Here is a 21,137-nt window from a genome sequence, read left to right as displayed (position 1 = left end):
CAGTCAGGGATTAGCTTTTTAGGGAGACATGGGAAAAGGCTACCAGGCTTTTACTTCTTGACCCACAAGAATCATAATCAGACACCAGTTTGTAAGTAAAGATGTTTGTCCTCTGGAGTATGGGCTAGAGACTGCCTAACTTTAAGTGTAACTGGCTGGATCCGACTAGTCCATTAAAAATGTGTGAAGTGAAACGGGGGTCCCAGGTGTTCGAGGACCTTGGGCTGTTATGCAAGATGCCACCTCCTCCCATTCTCCACCCCTCTTTTTTTGTCCTCAGTGCTTGGTATCTTGGGTGTGTTTAAAGAGGGTAATTGCAACCAGGTTTAAAATTTATAGCAGCCGTTCTTCTAAAAGCTTCGTAATTAAGGTGTAATATGTCGTTGCATGTTGAGGTCTGCATGGGTGGTGTTCCCTGTGTCTGTAAGTGGATGGTTCTTTGGCACCAAGAATCCACCTTGGCTGTTGGAGCAAAGCTGCTCCTGGAGTCCTGGGCCACTCTGAACCCAGGAAGAGTTATTCATCTTCCTAGTGCATTCAGTGGTGGGGTTTACATAAAGAAGCAGCTGCGTGCATCTGGGGCTTCTGGCCCGTCCCCAGACCCTGGGTTCTTAGGAGGAGAATGCTTGAGGTTTGGCGACATGATTTCATTTAATCCTCTGAGCTGCCAGAGGGAGAGAGATGTCTTCTTTGCCCCCTTTTTATAGGCGAGGAAACCGAGGCTTTAGGGAAGCCAGGAGGGCAGAGATGGGACTTAAATGTGGGCCTCTGGCTTCCAGAACGAGCACTTTACCCTGTTTGCCACTCACCTTTGCCTTGGAGCCTCAGCTCCCACTTGCTTCCCAGCAGGACTGTCTGTGCTCTGAGCACAGTACCTGTGCTGGGTTTCCGGCAACCTCTGAGTTGGGTGAAATCGCCCTGTGGCTGTGGAGGAACAAAGAGGCAAGGAGGTGAAGAAACGCTGCACTAAGACATGCAGTCCTGACCTCCTGGGGCTGGCCACCTCCCTAGGCTTGCGAGGGTTCTGCAGAAGAAAACCGGCCACTAATTGTAGTGTGGGTCTTGGGTGCATTTGGCGGATGGTGGTTAGGCCTGAGCAAACAAGTTTATCAGCTGACCTGTTTAGCGGTTGACTGGTGTTTTATCTGCACACACAATCAAGTGACTGGAGTGCTTGAATTATTCATGCAGTGTCCTGCCCTCTAGACTTGACTGTTCGTGTGATTACATCTGCCTGGAACAAACAGGCTGGATTCTTCATCTTGAAGCTCAGGGGTGGGGGTGGGGCCTGTCTGTACTTTTATATAATAGATGATCTCCAGAGCTAGCACCTTGGGAAGTGTGGCAGCCCTCAGCCAGCTCACACACACATGCACACATACACACACGTGTGCGCCCGCACACCCCTCTTACCAACACCACCACGTATTTTTTTCAGAAGCCCTTCTTTGCTGGCTCAATGGGAAATGCTTGTTAGTTTGGAACCTCAGGTTCTGCCAGATGGGCCTGAGTATTGACAGAGGGCAGCTGATGAGGTATGTCCAGCCAGTCTTAACTTTACTGAGAGGTTACACTCACTGTGGCTGGCTCCCTTCCTGGCTGTGTCTCTGTCTCCCTCTGTGTTCTTTTTCCAGGCTGTCGAATGAATCCCAGAGAACACAGTCGATGGTTTTCTCCTCCCCTTCTCGGTTTCCCTCCCTAATTGTGGCAAAGCAGAGATTACAGAATCATGGGCCTGGCCTGAGATTTCAAGAGGTCACCCACCTCCTCCAAGCCTCTGCTTCTAGGCAGGATGTCAAGGGTGATTCAGCAAGGCCAGGGAGGTGATGATGGCTGGCCAGCTCATCAGTTCCCATCTTGTTCCCACAGAGGCTGACACTCTCCAGTGTCAGCCACAAATCACAAAGCCAGCGTGGAAACAGGCACTCCAGAGCAATTGCAGTGCGTAGGGTTTGAGGCACTGATGCTCTGAGAAGCTGGGTCAGGCTGCCTTTTCACCCCTTGCTGGTGATCACTGAGGTTTTGGAAGAGCACTGGAGGCCTATTGATTTGGGGAATGTGTCATGCCCCCACTTTCCCATCACCAAGCAGCCCTTCCTCTGACCTTCTGTTCTAACTGGGAGAGCCCTTTGGCTTCTTCTGCAAACCTTTCAAGGTCCAGATGAAGGAACTAAGGCCCAGGCAGGGGAGCTGAGGTTTCCAGATCCATCCAGTCCAGTAAGTTACCAGAGGAGCTGCTGTTACCACTTCTCCTCCCGACCCAGCTCTCTTAGCAAAACTCAAGAAATGAAGAGTGCTCGTTTACTAACTAATAGCACTCTGTGTCTTTAATTACCATTGCTGCTTTCTGCGTTATTATCTCAGGAGGTTAAGGCTACAGACCTGGCGACACCAAAGTCCAAAGTCCCCCATTTCGGGTTGTATAACCATATCAGCTGAATCGCCTCTGCCTGCCCAGGGTCCTCTTCTGAACCGCCAGCTATTTGCACAACTAATGATTCATTGCGCCTGGTAATAAACACAGTGCATAACCAGCAATCCCGGAGAGAAGGTTCACAGGCACGGTGAGGTGATAAAGCCTGTGAATCTTTCACCCGAGGATGGGGATGGCCCATGGGGGTGGCCGTGGACGTGGCTGAAAAGGAAGATGGAACATTTTCACTTATTACTTCCCCTCCCTGGGCCCTCACACCCACATGAAAAGGGGCTTGGGCTGAAAGAGCTTCAGACATAACATCTGGAAGTTCTGTGGCCACTGTAAAGGTGTGAGGAGCGAGAGGGGACCAGCAGATGATGAAGTTACCAAAACCCTGCCCAGGAGTCGAGTCAGTCTGGGTGGGGAGAAGCTGGGACACTCAAATTGAAGGGGACGTATTTCTTCATACTAGGGCAGTCCCTGTTTGTGTGGCATCTGTGAGTTGAGCTAAGAAAAAATACCTTTGAGTATCATTTATTTTGGTCAGAATATTGGCATCCGGGAACCCCTCTAAAGACTCAATTTCCTTCTGACGTTTTTGCCTTGTTGCTCTTCTCCAGAGCTGTCTCTTCTCTCATCCTCTTCAGCAGTGGATTAGGGTATCTGCCTCGCTCCACTTTGGGGTCCACCAAGTTGAAAGCTCCCTTCACCCTGTCCTGTCCACCTAGGAAGAACCTGCACCCTGGACCCTCAAGGCTGCCGTCTCTGGACACTATTGCTTCTTGTTTGTGGAGCCGTCAGAGTGAGGGTCTGTGTGCTTTCTGGCTCTTTTCCTTCTTATCCACGCTATTATTGAAATGATCTGGGAGATGGGCACGTGGTCCCCACCAATCATGGGAACTGGTCCCAGATGAGGACCTGGCTCCTTATTGAAGACTCTTCATGAATCCTGCTGGACCAGGAGCTCCTCTTTCTGTCTGTGGCTTCCTCTTTTCCCTCATACAGGAAGGGGCTAGTCTTGTGTCAGAGATCCTTTTTTTCCTTTTTGTTGTTGAAGTAAGTCAGTCAAAGGATGGATTCCCTTTTTCTTCCTGTGTGGGGAAGATGTTTTTCATCTCATTTGTACAAAGTCCTGGGATACCAGGGAAAGGTGTTCCAGGCCAGACCTCAGTGGGGTGTCCCACTGGTCTGCATGCACGAAGTCTCAGTATCTGTGGGGAGCCCCTCTGTTGAGGTCTCCTATGTGTGCTTTGCACATAATAGGTGCCCGGTAAACACATTGCTTTTTCTTTGCCCAGGATTACTGTGGTGTCAGAGGGTGGAATTCCCATTCCCCCAGCCTTGTGAGTAGGAGGAGGGGGGGTTGCTCTTGCGGGGCTTCCTCCTACTTCCTCCTCTGGCTCAGCATCCAGGTTCTTCATCAGTCAAATGAGGGGGTTGGACTGATTCCCAAAACGGGTATTAGGGGCCTGGGATGTGCTGGGTGTGGGCTAGGGCTGGTTTCACAGACACCCTTCCCTCCTCTGGGGAGTCAGGCATCTAAATAAGTCATTGCAATGCAGTGAGGTAAGTGCTAACCGGGCCAGTGTCATGGGAGGAGCCCCGGGGGACAGAGCAGCTCATTCTTCCTGGGAAAGGGGAGTCGGGTCAGAGAAGACTACACCGGTGGGCTCAGGACTGTTACCTGAGCTGAGTCTTAAAGCGAGGGCCGTGTTCATTAGGCAGGCGCGCCCGGAGGCTCCTCTGGCGGTGGCAGCAGCCCTTGGAAACACAGCGCTATGTGGTGTCCCGGAGCCACAAGTCTGCAAGTCTTGGGAACCGGCCCGGGGGAGGGGAGGAGGGACACCACTTGGGGCGGGAGGCGAGGTGGTGACATGTTGCAGCGAAGTGATCCCCAAGGCCTCTCGGCGCTCACACTCACTGCTCTGTGGCTCCTCGTCCCCAGATGGCTCTCCAAGGCTGGCCCGCGTCCATCTGCCGGGCTGGGGGGAGGTGGGGGCCGCTCCCTGCAGTCTGTCTCCCTCCCCTGCTGGCTACCCCACCATCATCTGCTGGTTTGAACTTTATCCCCCAAAGTGGCATTGTCTTCTCGCTCATATTGGTAATTCTGTAATGACTGGTTATGACCCGCCCCCTCCCCCATATTTAATTCTCATCAGCCCAGCTCTCCACTTTGCTATTAATGATAGCAAGCCAGCAAAATAGCTTTCAACATGCCATTGACAGTCTGGTTTAAGAGAGCACTTGAAGTAGTGCTAGACAGCTGAAAGCACCCATAATTGTGTACCAGAGTGAGAACCGCGCGCTCAAGGGCCTTGTTTTTATATGCTTAAAGGGACAATATCTTGTTTTCAACAAATGCTCTCCGAGACTCACAGCCAAGATGCGTTCTCTCCCCTTCTCTCTTTGCTTTTCTCCCTTGGCTTTTGTTTTTTTTTTCCTCTTGCCTTTCAAAAGAAATGTTCCCTCTCAAGTTGAGGCTAAGGAGAAACTTAGGGAAGGGGGGATTTCCTGCCGCTGCAGAAGTAAGGTCTGGGGTGCCACCCACTGCAGGCAGCCTGTGGGGTATGCGGTGGAGGGGGGGTGGGGGCCTCCCCTGAGGGTCTTCTGGAGGAGGTAATGGGGGGGGGGTTGCAGTTCTCCCCAGCAGTGATACAGAGTTCTTCGGTGGGTAAGGATGTTGCCTGGTGAGCGTGAGGGTGGAGTGGGGCAGGCTTCCAAGATGTCACCTTGTTACCGTGGATGAGCAGGCAGAGGCCACCTGAGGGAGAAAGGGGTTGGCTTTTGGGGAGTCAGATTAGAACCCTCTAAGCCCTTGAAAGGAGATTCTAGGAGGCCCTTCTGTACAGAGGTCCCTCAGGAAATCATGAGGATGAGTAGGGCAGGGACCTGCCTTCTGCAGGGGACATTCATCCCAGCTTCAGGGATTAACAGGGGGACCCATTGACTCAGCCCTGAAGATTCTGCCTGAGAACAAATACCTCCTTCCACTTCACCCCACCGACATCATGACTTTGATGGTGCAGTAGACTTTTGAGAAGGGGTTCCCTTCACTGCTATAACCAAAACCTTCCCTGACCCATTACAGGGTGAAGGAAGAACAGAGTTCCTAGCAGTGGGGCTGAGATGACCAGGGAGCCCTGTTGGGGTTGAGTCTGGCTGTGGCCGTGGCCTTGTCTCCTTAGAGGGGCCCCATTTTGTTCACCTGCCACGCGAGGGACACGGGTGGGATACTGGGGCAGCTGCTGCCACCTCTAGACACTGCCAAGAGAAAGCCTTTATCGAAGACAGTGAAAATTCTGATCTATAGTTAGAGACTATAATAATACAGGCTTTCGTATTTGCGGAGCACTTGTTTGCAAAGCAGATAAGACGTTTTTGTCTTAGAAACCTAAACTCACAGGCATGTGGGTCCAGGACAGACATACCAGGAGGAAAGCGTCAGAGCGTGTCAGGAAAGGCCTGGGGTGTGAAGATGACCTGTATGCTTCAGGGTGCCACCAGGCTGTGTTCCTAAGCTGGGGCTGGGGTGGGAGGGGAGCGTGTGGAGCAGCAGTGAGTCTGTGAGCAGGGTGAGGGACAAGACCATTTTGTGTTCACAGAGGCTTCTGAGCCCATTGTGGGTGCACGGTGTGTATTTTGTGGGGGACTCGGACTGTTGGGCTTCCCTGGTGGCTCAGGCCAGGGAAAGAATCTGCCTGCAATGCAGGAGACCCCGGTTCGATCCCTGGGTTAGAAAGGTCCCCTGGAGGAGGAAATGGCAACCCACTCCGGTATTCTTGCCTGGGAAATCCTGTGGTTAGAGAAGGGGCCTGGCGGGCTATAGGGCTTCCCTCATTGCTCAGTTGGTAAAGAATCCGCCTGCAGTGCAGGAGAGCCCAATTCGATTCCTGGGTACGGAGTATCCCCTGGAGGAGGGACTGGCTACCCACTCTCGTATTCTGATCTGGGGAATCCCATCAACTGTGTAGTCCATGGGGTCACAAATAGTTGGACACGACAGCGACTTTCACGTGATGGGCTACAGTCCATGGGGTTGCAAAGACTCAGACATGACTTAGCAACTGAGCACGCACAAGCAGGCACAGACCAGGACTGTTACATTCCAGTTTTGGGGGGCCGCTCCCTGACCCTTTGTAATATCACTGACCTTCTGGGAATGTTGCCAGGCTTAAGAAATATGTGTAATAAACCTGTATTTTAATGTGTCTTTAATAGGCTTACGCGCTTCCCCCCACCTCCCCTTCACATGACAGGACAGTGTGAAAGGGGAAGAAAGGAGAGGGGTGAAGAACCAGATACTTGGGGAAAGATGATAAAGCAGAGGTATGAGGGGATAAGGAATGGGGAAGAGCCGGGAAAGCATGCTGGATTTAGATTATAGGAGGACATGAGCAGCAGGAAGCAAGGGTTAATGGCTTGGAGGTAACTTAGTCAGTGATGCTTGTCATGCCTTAGCTATCTATATGGGCCTGGAGTTCCAAGTGCTGGGGCCTTATCTCATTGCCCTTTTAAATCCTTGATAACCATTGTTCACAGCTCTTCGACTTTTTTTTTTCTTTTAATTCCGAATGAGAACTTCTTAGTTTGCACTGGAAGGCTATGTCTTCCCTCAAACACAAATAGAGTTCTCTCCAACTCTATGCAACAAGGGGCAGGGGAGGGGATTCTTCCTGCCTGGTCAGCTGGGGAGGCTTTCTTTGGTTTTAAATGCCTTCACCAGCCAGCCAGTAGGTGAGGATGGTGTGACGAAGGGTTGGAGGAGGGGCCCCTTACCCAGTCTCCCAGGGCTTCTTAAAGGAGAGCCCTTAACAGATCTGTTCTTCTCCTGGTTTGAAACAACATCTTGGCAGATGGTTTGGGAATCAGTGGTGATATCTGCTGGGGAGGAGCAAGGCAGTTTAGCGTAGACTGGGGAACCAGGACAGGAGTCTGTCCTCCAGCTGAGGTGGGGCTGGGTACAGGCTCTGTCAGACTTCCTGCCCAGGAAGATGTCGGGCCGCCTCACGGGCCTGGGAGAAGCTACGTGTGTCTGCTAAAGTCACTTCAGTCATGTCCAACTCTGTGTGGCCCTGTGGAGAAGCTGCAGGTGATACCAAATGGTCTAGAGTGAGGGGCTGAATGGGCTGGTGGGAAGACATACAGATGAGATGAGGCAGATGGAGGTGGTGAGCTGGCCGGGGCCTGATTGGTCAGTGGGTGCTTTAGCATCTCCTTAAACTCTTCCTCTGAGAAGAGACAGGGACTCTTCCTCAGAGCTCCATCACCCGTGGAGAGGCCTGCAGACTGGCGTCTTCTCGCTTGGCCTAAGAGCAGGAGTCCTAGGGTGTGACTCTGGAGGGACTGAGGTCAGGGACCCTGTCTCCCGGGGCCTCCCACTTCATCCCAGGGAAACAGCTCTCTACGAAGCCAGCCCGAAATGAGGAGCATTAGAACCCCAGAGAGGCACCCTGCCCTTGCCAGGGTGCTCCCCCTGTTGGCTTGACTCTGGCCGTGTCACCTGGGAAGTGTGTGTGGCACCATGGAGCTCAGTCTGCAGGGATCCCTTAAGGTGGTTGTGTGTGTGTGATCATCTCTCTTAGCCCTTTTTTTCTTTTTTAATTTAATTTGTCTGTGCTGGGACTTAGTTGTGGCCTGTGGGATCTAGGTCCCTCACCAGAGATGGAACACAGGCTCCCTTCATTGGAGCTTGGAGTCTTAGCCGCTGGACTACCAGGAAGTCCCTGTGTTATCCATTTTTTGGTTTCTCATCTCTTACCTGATTCCTACCCCCTCCTTCTCAAAGGACCACCTTTCCCTGGCTCTCTCTCTGTCCCTCTGACCACATCCCTTTCTCAGTCATCTGGCTCTACAGGAATATTGGGCCTTTCCCAGACCTCCAGGTGATAGGTTATTGATAAAGCCTTTTTCACAAAGGTGCCGGTGGAATCAGAGTTTCGTCATCAGAAGTCAGTTGGTTCTCAAAGAGGGGATCCTGAGAAGTTAGGGGCAGAGTATCAGGATCTGGAAACTGGCCAGACCTGGTGGCTAAGAATCAGACTTTGGAGTCAGACATACTTAGGTTTGAGTCCTCAATCAGGGTCTGCTGGCTGTGTAACTTGGTGGCCCATTTGTCCTCTGTGAACTTGAATTTGTAACAGAGGTGATGAGGATGCCTGCCTACCTTTAGAGCAGTGTTGCCTGGTAGAACTTTCTGCAGTCATGGAAATGTCTGTCTTATTGTTCAGTATGGCGGCCACCAGCCGCATGGGGCTCTTGAGCCTTGGAGTGTGTCTGCTGTGACCGAGGAACTGAGTTTCGAGTTGAACTTTAGTGAACATTCACTAGCCTCGAGTGGCCGGCGGCATCATAGATGGGCCTGTGCGTGTATAGTGTTGTGAGGGTGATGTGAGATGATGTATTGACTCCTTTGTGTGTGGGGAGACCTCAACAAGGGCTTCTCACAACGGGACAGTCCCTGGAGCTGCCAAGGCCTTGGTGTTGCTAACGTTGTAAGACTTCCCAGAGCCCTTTCTCATTTGTGACTGGTTGGCTCCACCATGCCAGCCCTACCGTGTAGACACCTGAAGCCCCATCTCACAGTAGGAACACGGGTGTTTCAAGTTTAAGTGACTGACTTGTGGTCTCACGGTCGACCAGGGGCGGGTTCAGAACTGGAAACTAGGCTCGTTTCATTTGGACCAGTGATCTTTATCCAGAGGCCACAGCAAAGTGTGGTCTTTTGTGGTCTGCCCGCTGGCCCACCTCCAGACCCACCTGTGCGTCAGGGCTTCAATTCCAGTGTTGAGAAGTCCTCAGACAGAGATTTTAAGAATTCAGTGAAATGTAAGCGTCAGTGATGCGTAGACCAGGGTTTCTCGCCCTGGGCACTGTTGGCATTTGGGGGTCAGATGATTCTTTGTGGTGGGGTTGTCCTGGGATGTTTAGCAGCATTGCTCTGCCTCCTGATTCCAGTGGCACCACTTCAGCTGTGACACCCCAGAATGTCTCTAGACACTGCCAGATGTCCCCAGGGGAGCCAAAGCTGCCCTGCTCAAGAACCCGCGGTGGAGGAGGGGGAAGTCTGGCTCTAGGGCCCCTGCCTTGCTGTGTGACCTTGGGCAGCCAGGCCCTCTCTGGGCTGTTTTCTTCATCTGTAAAGTGAGATGTTGAATGTGCTGGCGATTTGGGAGGAGGCCAGCCCGAGAGGGAGCCGATCATATAAACAAGTTCCGAAATACCTGATCTTGACTTTTACGGCCTATGAAATGCCACCAGCCCTGCCATCTTTGTCTGGGGAAGCAAGGCCCCTCTGATACTTTTAAACTAGGAAGAGGACTTGTTCTTGGGTTGTGAACTTGGTGGTGAGGGTAAAATGGGGCTGTTTCTGCCCACAGACAGTCTGTTAAGGAATACTCTGACATCCTGCTTTCCCCTTCCTGCCCCCCAGGTTTCCCAGAAAGCCCCATCCTTAAAATTCATAGCCAATGCTTCATTTGTAGCACTGACCTTACAGGGAGACCCCCAAAATTTAACGAGCTGCCTCTGCAAGGGTAATGTGACTTTTACAGCCTGTTGAGGGGCAAAGGGAGATTTGCATAATGTTCCAAGGGGGATTAGGTGGCTGGGGGTTGCCATGGCAACCCCACTGGGATGAATTGAGAATTTTTCCTCCTGGCAGGAGTTGGCCAATGGAGTCTGGGAAGGTGGGGGAGGGGGCCTGGGGTTATCTGAGGGGAGGGAGGGAGAGATGGGGAGGGGAGGGAGAGATGGGGAGGGGGTTGGTGGGTTGGTCGTGCCTGGGATGAATGGACAGTGTTGGGAGAAGCTGTAATTTGAAAAGACTTGCCCTGTTTCATCTATACAAGCAGGCTCTTTGAGGACCATTCCCTGGAGTGGGGGTGGGAGGCGGGCAGAGTTTAATGTGTTTTAGAAACCAAGAAATTAAAGCGAACAAATATTTAAAGATTATTGGATCTTGTTAATAGGAAGCCCGGTGGTGGATAGAAACTGAGAGTCTGAGAAATGAAAGTCTTAGAGGCAGAGAGGGACTTGGCTGTCAAATTTCCAGGTCCCTCCCATGGAGTGGTGTCCACCCCCATGTGTCTGTAGGGTTGGAGTTGAATGCTCTCCAGGACAGGGTACTCACTTGCACGCAGCACTGTTTGGTTTTGAGAGCACTGAACATTATCTTGAACCCAAATCTGCCTCATTTATGCAACAGAAGCTGAGGTCCTAGCGCAGGACACACCTGGGCCAGGCATGCAGGTCTCCAGACATCGCATTGCCAGCTCTTTCCAGGGTTAGTGGCCCACCACCACCCCGCTCCACTCCCTCACTTCCTCAAAGCATCACTGTTCCCAGTTCCCTTCCTCCCTGGACTCTTGGCAGAAAGTGTCTAAGGCTTCTGGTGAACACACAAAAGGAAGGTGAGACTCCTTTCAGTGGAGCACACAGCAGGGTCATGTCACACCTAGGCCCCAAGATTCCCTCACCTTTCATCTGCCCTTGCCAGGTGAGGGCTGCCATCCTTACTCTGTGAAGGGCGTGGGGGCCAGTGTCAGAGGCCAGCCTCCAGCAGCATCCCTGCCCTCCCCCAGGAGACAGATCCTCAGGGTCATCCCAGGGCTGGGCCTTTTCTTGTTCCAAGCCCTCCCGGCATAAAGAATTCAGCAGGCTTCCTCGGAAGCATAAATATTTAATGGCGTTGTAGTTATATATAATTTGATCAATATGTCAGTGCTAAAAGGGCCTTTAAGGAGGCTCACCTATCATTGAGTGATCTGTGATGTAAACCTCCCCAGCCCCTCCAGGAGCAGGGGTCATTATCTCCCTGGCTGCTAAGTGGGTCATTTATTCACCCCCTTCTTAAAGATACCCTGGAACTGTTCTCTCACTGAGCCTGTACATGGTAGGGATGGAGCAGGGCCTGGGAGCCCTGCCCTGGCTTTTGCTGGAGGCCTCATCCCTCCCTGGACTTCCTTCTCTCTGGTGATAAAACACCCACTTATTTCATTTCCGTGCTCTCTGAGTTTGGTCCGAGGAGAAACTGCCTGGCAAGGAATTTCATCTTGTAGTCCAATAATCGAGGGCCTATCAATTTAGAATTGCCTAGGAAATGCAGTGGGATATTTTAAGGTAAAATTGCTCGGCTGCATTGTTCTGGAATCTTATAATATTTGATTGCTGGGTGACTGTGGCACCTGGCTGCTGGCGCTTCTGCCTTCTGCGCGGCCTCCAATCTCTCCCTCTGCCCCTGTGATGTTACTTCAAGGTGAGATAGACTCACTTTGAACACCCCAGGACGTGTGTCAGAGAGCTAGGTAAAACCTGATTCAAATTCAAGAACCTCAGAGCAGACTGAAGTGGCCGCCTCAGACATACATGCTTCAAGAGGCCTAGCCACCAGGGTGTGACTTTTCAGAGGTCACATGGCTTGTCAGACACGGAGCTGGCGAGCAAGCCAGCATTCCACGCGGCTTGGAATATAACTCAGTGTCTCACGTAGATATCTTTTCCTCAGCTCATCTTTCTCACACACATCCACAAACGCATCTCCAGAATCACACAGCTCTTTCCAAGAGCCTGCATGGTTGTCCGGTGAAGAAGTCCTTGTTTTAGAAGCTAACGCAGGAACCTGGGAGCGGCCCCTTGGCTGCCTCACAGAGAGGCAGTGGTTTCTTCCTGCTGAATGAAACACCTTGACGGGCCCTTTCCTGGCTGGCTGCAGCTCCTTGTGAATCATGGAAAGAACCCAGACAGGAGCAGCTACACACTCGCAGGTAGGATAGGACATCCCTGCTTTTGCCCGCTCTGTGACTGTTGTTGGCAGTTTGTCTGATGGACACACTTGAATGGTTCGCGTGCCATTAAGACTGGTCGCGAGCACCAAGCCCCAGCCAGCCCCAGTCTCGCCCACACCACCCAGCATGCATCCACATTTCGAGGTCCATCCACATTTCAAGGTGGCTTGCCTCTTTGCTCATCATTTAAACTCATGCTCGGCTCTACTTTTCTGAGCTTTCTGGAGGAATCCCTGTGTCACAGAGGAACTTGGGAGCGTTTAGTATTCTCAGACTCTAAACGAAGGCTCTTGGATCTTGTTATCATCCCCCTGTTTTGCAGACAATTAAGTTGAAGCCCAGATGAGGGAAGGGACTTGCCCAAATCCATGCAGGTCATTTCTGTGTGGCTCAGGGTTCAGAACTCTAAAGCAGTCAGGTTCCTCTCTCTCCTTGTTTGTATTTGGCTGAGGTTAGAATGAAGTCTGCATTTTCTAGACCTGATCCTACCGGGCAGTTTAAATACCAGAGAGTGAGTCTTGGGGAAGTGGCTGTCGGTTGTTTCTTGAGCAGGCATTTAAATAAATTTAAAAAAAAGACAAGCCAAAGGCTGGCTGAAGGCTGCAGGCCAGGAGCAAGAGGCTGCTGAGGGTGTGGGCCGAGGGCAGGTTCCGGCTCCCTTCAGTGTCCTGGGTCAAAGGTCAGAGGGATGGGAACTGCAGCAAACGTGAGTGGCCGGGTGTGACTGGAGCAGTGTACTTTGAGAAAGCCCTCTGTTTATAGCAGGCTGCTCCGAGATCCTGCTACAGTGAGGAGATGATTGTGTGAATGGGAGTTCCTAAGGCACGCTGAGCAGACAGCTCTTGGGGAAATTACACTCGCCCCCTACTATCCTGTGTTCCGACATTTATTTGCTTAACAGTCTCGATGGAGACGCGGGGCAGATGTTCCTCCCGCAGCCGGAGCCAGTTGGGAGCACAGACTCCGGATTTCGCAGGATCTCTGCGTACGCTTCTCTGTGTTGAGTAGATTAGTTCCTTCTGAGGAATGATGTTTTTCCACCAGCAAAGCTGCCTTCTTTGAACCACACTTGAAAAGAAACTTTCAAAGGCAGCACCAGGTTCCCCAAACACCTTTTTCCAAAGGAAGCCATCCTCCAGCTGCCTGGCATCCTCCTCCCAGGTTCCCCTCCAAGGCTCTGACTTGGAGCAGAGGCTTTGCTGAGGCCAAGATGGAGGGAAGGGTAGAGGTCTACCCCATGAGCCCCAGCTGCCATATTGATAATGGGATGCCCGGCATTGCCAGGACTTCTCCAACGTAGGCTCTAGTTCTCGTTTGTGATTTGTGACCTGTCCTGATTGTTAAAGTCACACATCTTGATTCTTTTTTTCTTTCCTTTCTTGGAAGCGATGTTTAGAGCTTGTTTGAATTGGATCAAATGCTGTTTTAACAGCTGTTCTATTCGGAACTGCTGTCAATTATTAACCCTGACAGTAGTTTTTCTTTCAAAAATGCTTCTCTGAGCTCTCTCAAAATGTCGAAATTTGGCTTCTTGGTAGGAAGTCGTTTAGTGAAGTTGCTTAATTGCCAGGCGTCAGTTTCTCCATCTGAAAACTGGAGATTTATAGGAAGTGCCTTCCCTAAAGGGTTCTTGTGAGCTCACACATGTAAAATGCTCAGAACAGCTGGATCTGTAGATGTTAGCTATTATTATTGTTGTTGTTAAGAGTGGTTCTGTCAGGCCAACTTTCTATTTGCAGAGCTTCCTATCCTCAGTCACCACCCTCAAAAAAATAAACATTAAAAAATTAAAGTCATTTAGGGAACAGTTTTCCTGTTCATTCTTTGACCCTCTGCTGTATGCTGAACTCGGGTTTGGATTGGTCTGTGTGCTTAGTTGCACAGTCGTGTCTGACTCTTTGCAACCCCGTGGATTGTAGCTGCCAGGCTCCTCTGTCCATGGGATTTCCCAGGCAAGAAGACTGGAATGGGGTGCTGTTTCCTCCTGGGGATCTTCCCAGCCCAGGAATGGAACCCTCTTCTCCCTTGTCTCCTGCATTGCAGGAGGATTCTTTACCACCGAGCCACCGGTTTAGAGATGACCAAGGCTCAATTCCTGCTTCCATTTGGGAGACCAGGAGGGTGGTGCTGCCCGTGGCAGGGGACAGTCCCAGCTGGGAGGGATGGGGTGTGCATACTTTCTCCACCCCCACTTCCCCCCAGAAAGAAATCCCCAGACCCAAGAACAGGGACCAAGGGTGACACTACCTACCTCGCCTCCCCCTCAACCCTATGTAGTCCTGACCCATGATGGACCAGAGTCCATCCTGCCTCTCAGCGAAGCTGCTGTTCATTGAGTCTGGGCCCCAGGAGAGAGCCTGAAGGCTGATATCCCAAGCCTCTGGAATATTCTGTATCTTGTTCTGCTGACTCTTGGTTGACTTGTGGAGGCAAGAACTGTTCCCCGTGGTGGAAAGGAGAGATGAGAGGGGACTTGCTCGGAGCGACCCAACTGTGGTCATCTTGTAGCCTGGATGCCAAGCCTGGAACCAGTTGGAGCTACATGAATCCCAGCAGGTTGTTCCTCATAACCAGAGGATGCTGGCCTCTGGACCAGGCCCTGCCAGGGAAGATTCCACCTGGAGGCAGCCTGTGGCCACACGTTTGCTAGAAGGTGCGGGGAAGGGGAAGGCTGGCTGGCTGCTTTTTCTTTTGTCCCTTCACCTACCAAAGTCTTGACACTTGACCTGTTTGCTAGAAGAAGTAAGCAACAGCTAGGACTCCTTTATGGGCTTCCGAGGTGGCGATAGTGTAAAGCATCTGCCTGCTGATGCAGGAGGTGGAGGAGACCTAGGTTCAATCCCTGGGTCGGGGAAGATCCCCTGGGGGAAGGCATGGCAACCCACTCCAGCATTCTTGCCTGGAGAATCCAATGGACAGAGAGGAGCCTGCTGGGCTACAATCCAAAGTGTCACAAAGAGCCAGGCACGACTAAAGTGACTTAGCATGCACACACAGGACTCCTTGATAATCACCCCAGAGATGGTAAGACCTACAGTGGGCCAAAGTGACGGGGAAGGTTCCGAGCTTGCCGCCTGCCTTCCTGGCTGAGGAGCGGGCGGCAGCTAGGGACCCGCTGGGTGCCTTGTGACTGGTTCGGCTTGACCACTGCTTGAGCTGCTGCCCACTCCATCTCCCGGTTGTAGGTCAGCACTTTGTCCACTACTGCCCCTCCCCCTAATGCTGCCCACACTGAAGTAGGCCCACATCCCCAGCCAGGGGACACTGTAATATGACGTCTTGAAACACACATGCAGGGAAGCCAGTGAGATTCTTTTGTCTCTAGATTTTACTGGGCATCTGTCATGTACCAGCCTCTGCTAAGCCAGTCATTTGAGGTAAGAGACATAGGACCAGTGAGCTCCCTCAGCTCATTGGTAAGGATGATTTATTTTGTTGATTTCTCTTTGCTTTGTATTTTAAATAAAACTTTCTAGTCTTACTTGGCACAGAAACATGTGACAGGTGAGTGATTATGTTGTTCTATACAGGTTTGGACTGAGCTGATTGTTTCTAGAATTCCTGACATATACAGTTCTGACGCTTATATTTCATCGCCCTTTCCCACTATCAGTCAATGTGGGAGAAGAAAAAGTGGAAAGAAATGAGAAGGGACCCTGTTTTGGACTAGAACTCTTTCCACTTACCTAGATTAATAATTTATACAATAGTTAGTAATTGTCCCAGGAGACTTATAAGTATGAATGATGGGCATCTAGTGGGCAGAGGCCAGGGCTGCTGCTAAAAACTCTACAGTGCCCGGAACAGCCCCACCCAGCAGAGTTTTCTCTGGCCCCAAATGTGTGTAGCGTGGTGTCTCAGGTGGCTCAGTGCTGAAGAATCCACCTGCAGTGCAGGAGACTCAGGCTCGATCCCTGGGTCGGGAAGATCCCCTGGAGGAGGAAATGGCAACCCACTCCAGTATTCTTGCCTGGGAAATCCTGTGAACAAGAGGAGCCTGGCGGGCTGTAGTCCGTGGGGTCACACAGAGTCGGACACAGCTGAGCACATATGTGGATGGCACTGATGCTGCGACAAGCCCTCCTGTACAGTGTCCTTGCTGAAGTAAACCCCAGAAGTACAGATGTGGCTGTGAGTCCCTCCCTTGGAACTCAGCCAAGGATGAGTTTGGAAATAGGACCATTATTGGCACTGGTTGGTCCAGGATATGAGGGACAGTCTTTCGCACCAAAGACTTGGCTTTTACCCCCAGTGCCCAATCTAGAGTGTTCCAGGAGAGAGCTGTGATCTGTGACCCCCACCCAGGAGCCCTTGCTGCTCTGGACAAGGGGTCTGTGTTGGAACCTGCACTGCAGCCAGCAGCCCCGGGATGTGGGCCCACAAAAGCCCACAGACTGCTAGCCTGAGATCCGTCTCTTCACCACCCAGAGGCATCTTCACCAGTGGCTGGGGACGGGTTGTGGTGGGGGGTTGGGGTAGTAGGGGTGCTGGCACCACAAATTCTCCGTAGGGCCAGGGTCTGCTTGTAAGCCTTCAGACAGCATTGCTTTTACTTTAAATGCACAAGGGTTTCTCATCCGGAGTCATTTGACATGCAGCTGATCACAGATTTTTAAAGGCTGTTGTCATGGTTTTGTCTCTCAAAGATTGCTATGTGCTGATGAGAGCTCTGAAGCCAGCTCTGGGACCTCAGTCCCGGCAGCCTTGGGATTCAGAATGAGATAAGAGAGGCACTTCTGAGACGTGTCTGTCAGTGGTCCTCAGCCTTCCTATCTGGACTGTTAACCATTTAGCCCCACTCTTTTTTCTTTTTTAAAACCATTCTTCATTTGAGATGGCTCACATAGACGGATGGCAAAAACAGTTGATTTTTTCTTCCTTCTTTTTTATTTTTTTAATACTTACTTATTTGGCCATGACAGATGTTAGCTGCAACACGCAGGACCTTCAGTCTTCCTTGCAGCATGTGGCATCTAGTTCCCTCACCAGAGATGGATCTTGGCCCCTTGTATTTTGAGTGCAGAGTCTTAGCCGCTGGACTACCAGGGAAGCCCCCAGTTGATGTTTTTCTGATTGTGATCTTTTCTGGAGTGTTAGGGGTGGGGCAGAGAATTGATCTGCCTTTCTGTGAGCAGCTTAGATGAAGGGCTAGGGTTCCGATAGTTACGTCCCGAGCAGCATCTTAGAGAAGGCAAGGCTTGATCTCCCCAGAAGGAAGCGTCGATGGTGGGATTTCTGGCTGGACAGCGCTGGAAGGGCGAGGGATTGGTCTGCGGAGGGAGAGGCAGCAGTGGGAAGTGGGAGTGAGGGAAACCCTCTCAGCGGCACATCACTGGGCGTGAGGCTGGCCCCAGGGGGCACTTGGCACATGCGTCCAGGGTCCTCCACCACCTCCTGATGGGTCTGGGCGTCTGAGAGTCTGAATTGCAGTTGCCCGTGGGGCCACTGGGCAAAGCAGTTCCTTCTCACTGCGCTGCGTCGCTCTTGTGAAAGGTTTCGCCGCAGTGGGTGGTATGGGGGTGGTTCCTGTTTAGCTTTGCATTGTTTTGGTTAGGGCTTCCATTCCAGAGGAGGCGAACTTATACTCTGAACCAAACACGGAGACCACCTCTGATAGGAAATTGGAGCTCCTGGAAATTGGGTTGGTTGGAGGGAGTTGGAAGGAATTGCTTCACGCTGTGGATTCAGCGAGGCCTCCTGGCAGGAGGTCCATAGAGGGTGGAAGGACAGAGCCTGTCGAGGGCCTGTGGTTTGGCGGGGGTTGGGGGGTGGAGGGGGTTGCCCTTCCACAATCTGACATTTCGGCGACTTGATTTGTTTGCCTGAGCCTCACGCAGTCTCTTTCCCTTTGCAGACAGAGATTGCGAAGAGGCTGAACACGATTTTAGCACAGATCATGCCTTTCCTGTCACAAGAGGTAAGACCTTCTTTTGCTTTGTCTTCTGTGCCTTGCCAGAGCGGCCCCTGTCCATCTGTTCATGTGGACAGAAGTTGACAACCTGGGATTTTACACAACCGTCTCTGGCATATCAGAGAGGCCGTTTGCTCCTTCTTCTGGTGGAAGCTGATCCCTGCTTCTGCCTGAGCCCCAGGAGGAGGGTCCCGGCCTGTGATGGAGCCCACAGTAGGCAGTGGGTATCTCTGCCTCTTCCCGTTCCCACCCTTCGGCCCATCCAAGCCAGCATTCCCAGCCTCAGCTTCCCCATGTCCCAGCACCCACTGCTGGAGACATCTAAGAGCAAGGAAGCATGCCCAGTCAGTGCCAGGAGCCAGACCCTGTGGGGGGAACCACTCACCCAAAGGTTCTGACTCATCAGAAGGACGGCCGAGTCAGTCACGTCGTCTTCTAAGTGCTCTTTCCAGGAGACCCCCTCAGCCCCCACCTGAGACAGTGCTAGACTGGTGGGCAGTAGGAGAAAACCCTCTCCAAAGAGGCCCCTTGGTGCAGGGCAGACGGGTGGGCTGCCGAGAGGGGCCCGTAGAGCTCACTGCAGCCTGGGCAGGCCTGCCCTCCAGGCCTCCTCCGGGGCTGAGACCACCTGCACTCCCTCCTGGGTGCTAGGTCTCTTGAGCGGGAGTGCTGACCCCTACCTGTTTGAATTCCTGTAAAAGCAGGATGTAAGTGATGCCCTCGTGTCTGGTAGCCCACTAGGGGAGACAACTGCCTTATGAAGCCAGTACTGCCCCAAGGCTGAAGGGAATGAATGCTCTAAAAAAAGTTTTTTTTTAAAAAAATAGACTTAATTTTTTAGAGCGCTCTGAGGTTCATAGCAAAGCTGAATGGACGGTACAGAGCTGTCCCCTAGCCTCCCCACCATCAGCGTCCCACCCTGGAGTAGCTGGCGAGCCTGCCTCACGCGGCATCACCCGAGGCCGTAGCTTAGATCAGGGTTCATTGTGCCGTGTTTGCCCTCTATTTAGACACGTACTTTTTTGGTTTGTTCTGTTTAGACAGATACAGGTTGAGTATAGGTACATGTACTTTTCTTCTGAACCCTTCGAATGGAGTTGCAAACATCCTGAAAACTCACAGCATTCTCCCTAGTCAGGCTGCCTCTCCTAAAAACAGGACACCTTCCTATTGCATGGACGACAATATTGTCACTGCATCTAGAAACGGAATAGTCATGCAGCAGCATCGTCTGATGTCCAGCTCTTTCTCGGAGGCCTCGGATAAAGATTTTGTTTCCAGTGGTAGAGGGCGACAGTTGACAGATTACCATCTTTTGGCTCGTTTATATTAACTTAAAATTATGGGACGTTTTCATTACAAAAGTAATACGTGCTCATTGTAAAAAGGGCTCCCCATCCCCCATGTCCTGTTTTGGTTAGTGGCCCTGGCCTGCCTCCTGTTAGGACTGTGGCCCGGCCTGTCCCACGTGGCCCCCGCACCCCATGCCTCCTTGGGCAGCGAAGGCCGCCACCTCTGACCCTGCCTGTCCATGTGGCCCCCGCACCCCATGCCACCTCTGACCCTGCCTGTCCATGTGGCCCCCGCACCCCATGCCTCCTCTGACCCTGCCTGTCCATGTGGCCCCCGCACCCCATGCCTCCTCTGACCCTGCCTGTCCATGTGGCCCCCGCACCCCATGCCTCCTCTGACCCTGCCTGTCCATGTGGCCCCCGCACCCCATGCCTTCTCTGATGCTGCCTGTCCATGTGGCCCCCGCACCCCATGCCTCCTCTGACCCTGCCTGTCCATGTGGCCCCCGCACCCCATGCCTCCTCTGACCCTGCCTGTCCATGTGGCCCCCGCACCCCATGCCTCCTCTGACCCTGCCTGTCCATGTGGCCCCCGCACCCCATGCCTCCTCTGACCCTGCCTGTCCATGTGGCCCCCGCACCCCATGCCTTCTCTGATGCTGCCTGTCCCATGTGGCCCCCGGACCCCATGCCTCCTCTGACCCTGCCTGTCCATGTGGCCCCCGCACCCCATGCCTCCTCTGACCCTGCCTGTCCATGTGGCCCCCGCACCCCATGCCTCCTCTGACCCTGCCTGTCCATGTGGCCCCCGCACCCCATGCCTTCTCTGATGCTGCCTGTCCCATGTGGCCCCCGCACCCCATGCCTCCTCTGACCCTGCCTGTCCATGTGGCCCCCGCACCCCATGCCTCCTCTGATGCTGCCTGTCCCATGTGGCCTCCGCACCCCATGCCTCCTCTGACCCTGCCTGTCCTGGGTGGCCCCTGCACCCTATGCCCCCTTGGGCAGGGACCATGTGGCCCCCGCACCCCAATGCCTCCCTGGGTGGGGAAGGCCTCCGCCTCTGACCCTGCCTGTCCCGTGTGGTCTGACCCCGCCTGTCCCATGCGGCCCCCGCACCCCATGCCTCCTGGGCGGGGAAGGCCACCTCTGACCCTGACCTTGCCCCTCCAGCACCAGCAGCAGGTGGCGCAGGCGGTGGAGCGAGCCAAGCAGGTCACCATGACAGAGCTGAACGCCATCATCGGGGTACGTGGACTCCCCAGTCTGCCTCTCACCGTGTGTATAGCCCTTTTATTCCTCTCATTTACCATAACCAGAGACAGACCCTGACCTCAGCTGGCCTCAAAGAATGGCGGCCCCAGGGCTCCAGTGCTCCCAGCATCTCATGGGCTTGGACCCACCTAGATACCTTCCCCCATGGCTCCCCAGTTGCCTCCCAGTCCCCAGATTAAAGGGGTATCTGACCCAACCCTAATCCACCTCTAAATCCATCCGCCCCATCCTACCGGCTTTTGGTGTCTCCAACAGAGAAGGGGTGGGCTCTGGGGTCACCTTGGCGGCCAGCCTGATGTCTCCCACCTCCCTGGGGGCCTGTCCCTTCCCTGGCACAGATCTGCCCCTCTTTGGCCTCCTGAGGTCAGAGCTGTCTCTGCTGCTCTGTGCTGTGAAGCGTGCTGTGGCTTTCGGGTCTGGGCCTTGCTGGCCTGTGCGCTGAGCTGCCTGGCTGAGCATCC

General features: G+C 52.9%; 1 protein-coding gene across 8 annotated transcripts in view; it reads left to right on the top strand.

The window, feature by feature from the left end:
- TLE3 (TLE family member 3, transcriptional corepressor) overlaps positions 1-21,137 on the top strand; it is a 49,227-nt gene that overhangs the window by 4,608 nt on the left and 23,482 nt on the right. For 4 of the 8 annotated variants that reach the window (XM_069597665.1, XM_069597663.1, XM_069597664.1 and 1 more), the window contains exons 5-6: positions 18,053-18,115; positions 20,575-20,679. In XM_069597665.1, the coding sequence (XP_069453766.1) occupies positions 18,053-18,115; positions 20,575-20,679 (168 nt within the window). The remainder of the gene's footprint in view (positions 1-18,052; positions 18,116-20,574; positions 20,680-21,137) is intronic. The other 4 variants (XM_069597670.1, XM_069597667.1, XM_069597668.1 and 1 more) reach the window with 1 other exon arrangement.

This window comes from Ovis canadensis, chromosome 7 (genome assembly GCF_042477335.2).
Source record: "Ovis canadensis isolate MfBH-ARS-UI-01 breed Bighorn chromosome 7, ARS-UI_OviCan_v2, whole genome shotgun sequence".
NCBI classification, from domain to species: Eukaryota; Metazoa; Chordata; class Mammalia; order Artiodactyla; family Bovidae; genus Ovis; species Ovis canadensis.
This window is presented reverse-complemented; position numbering and strand designations above follow the sequence as displayed.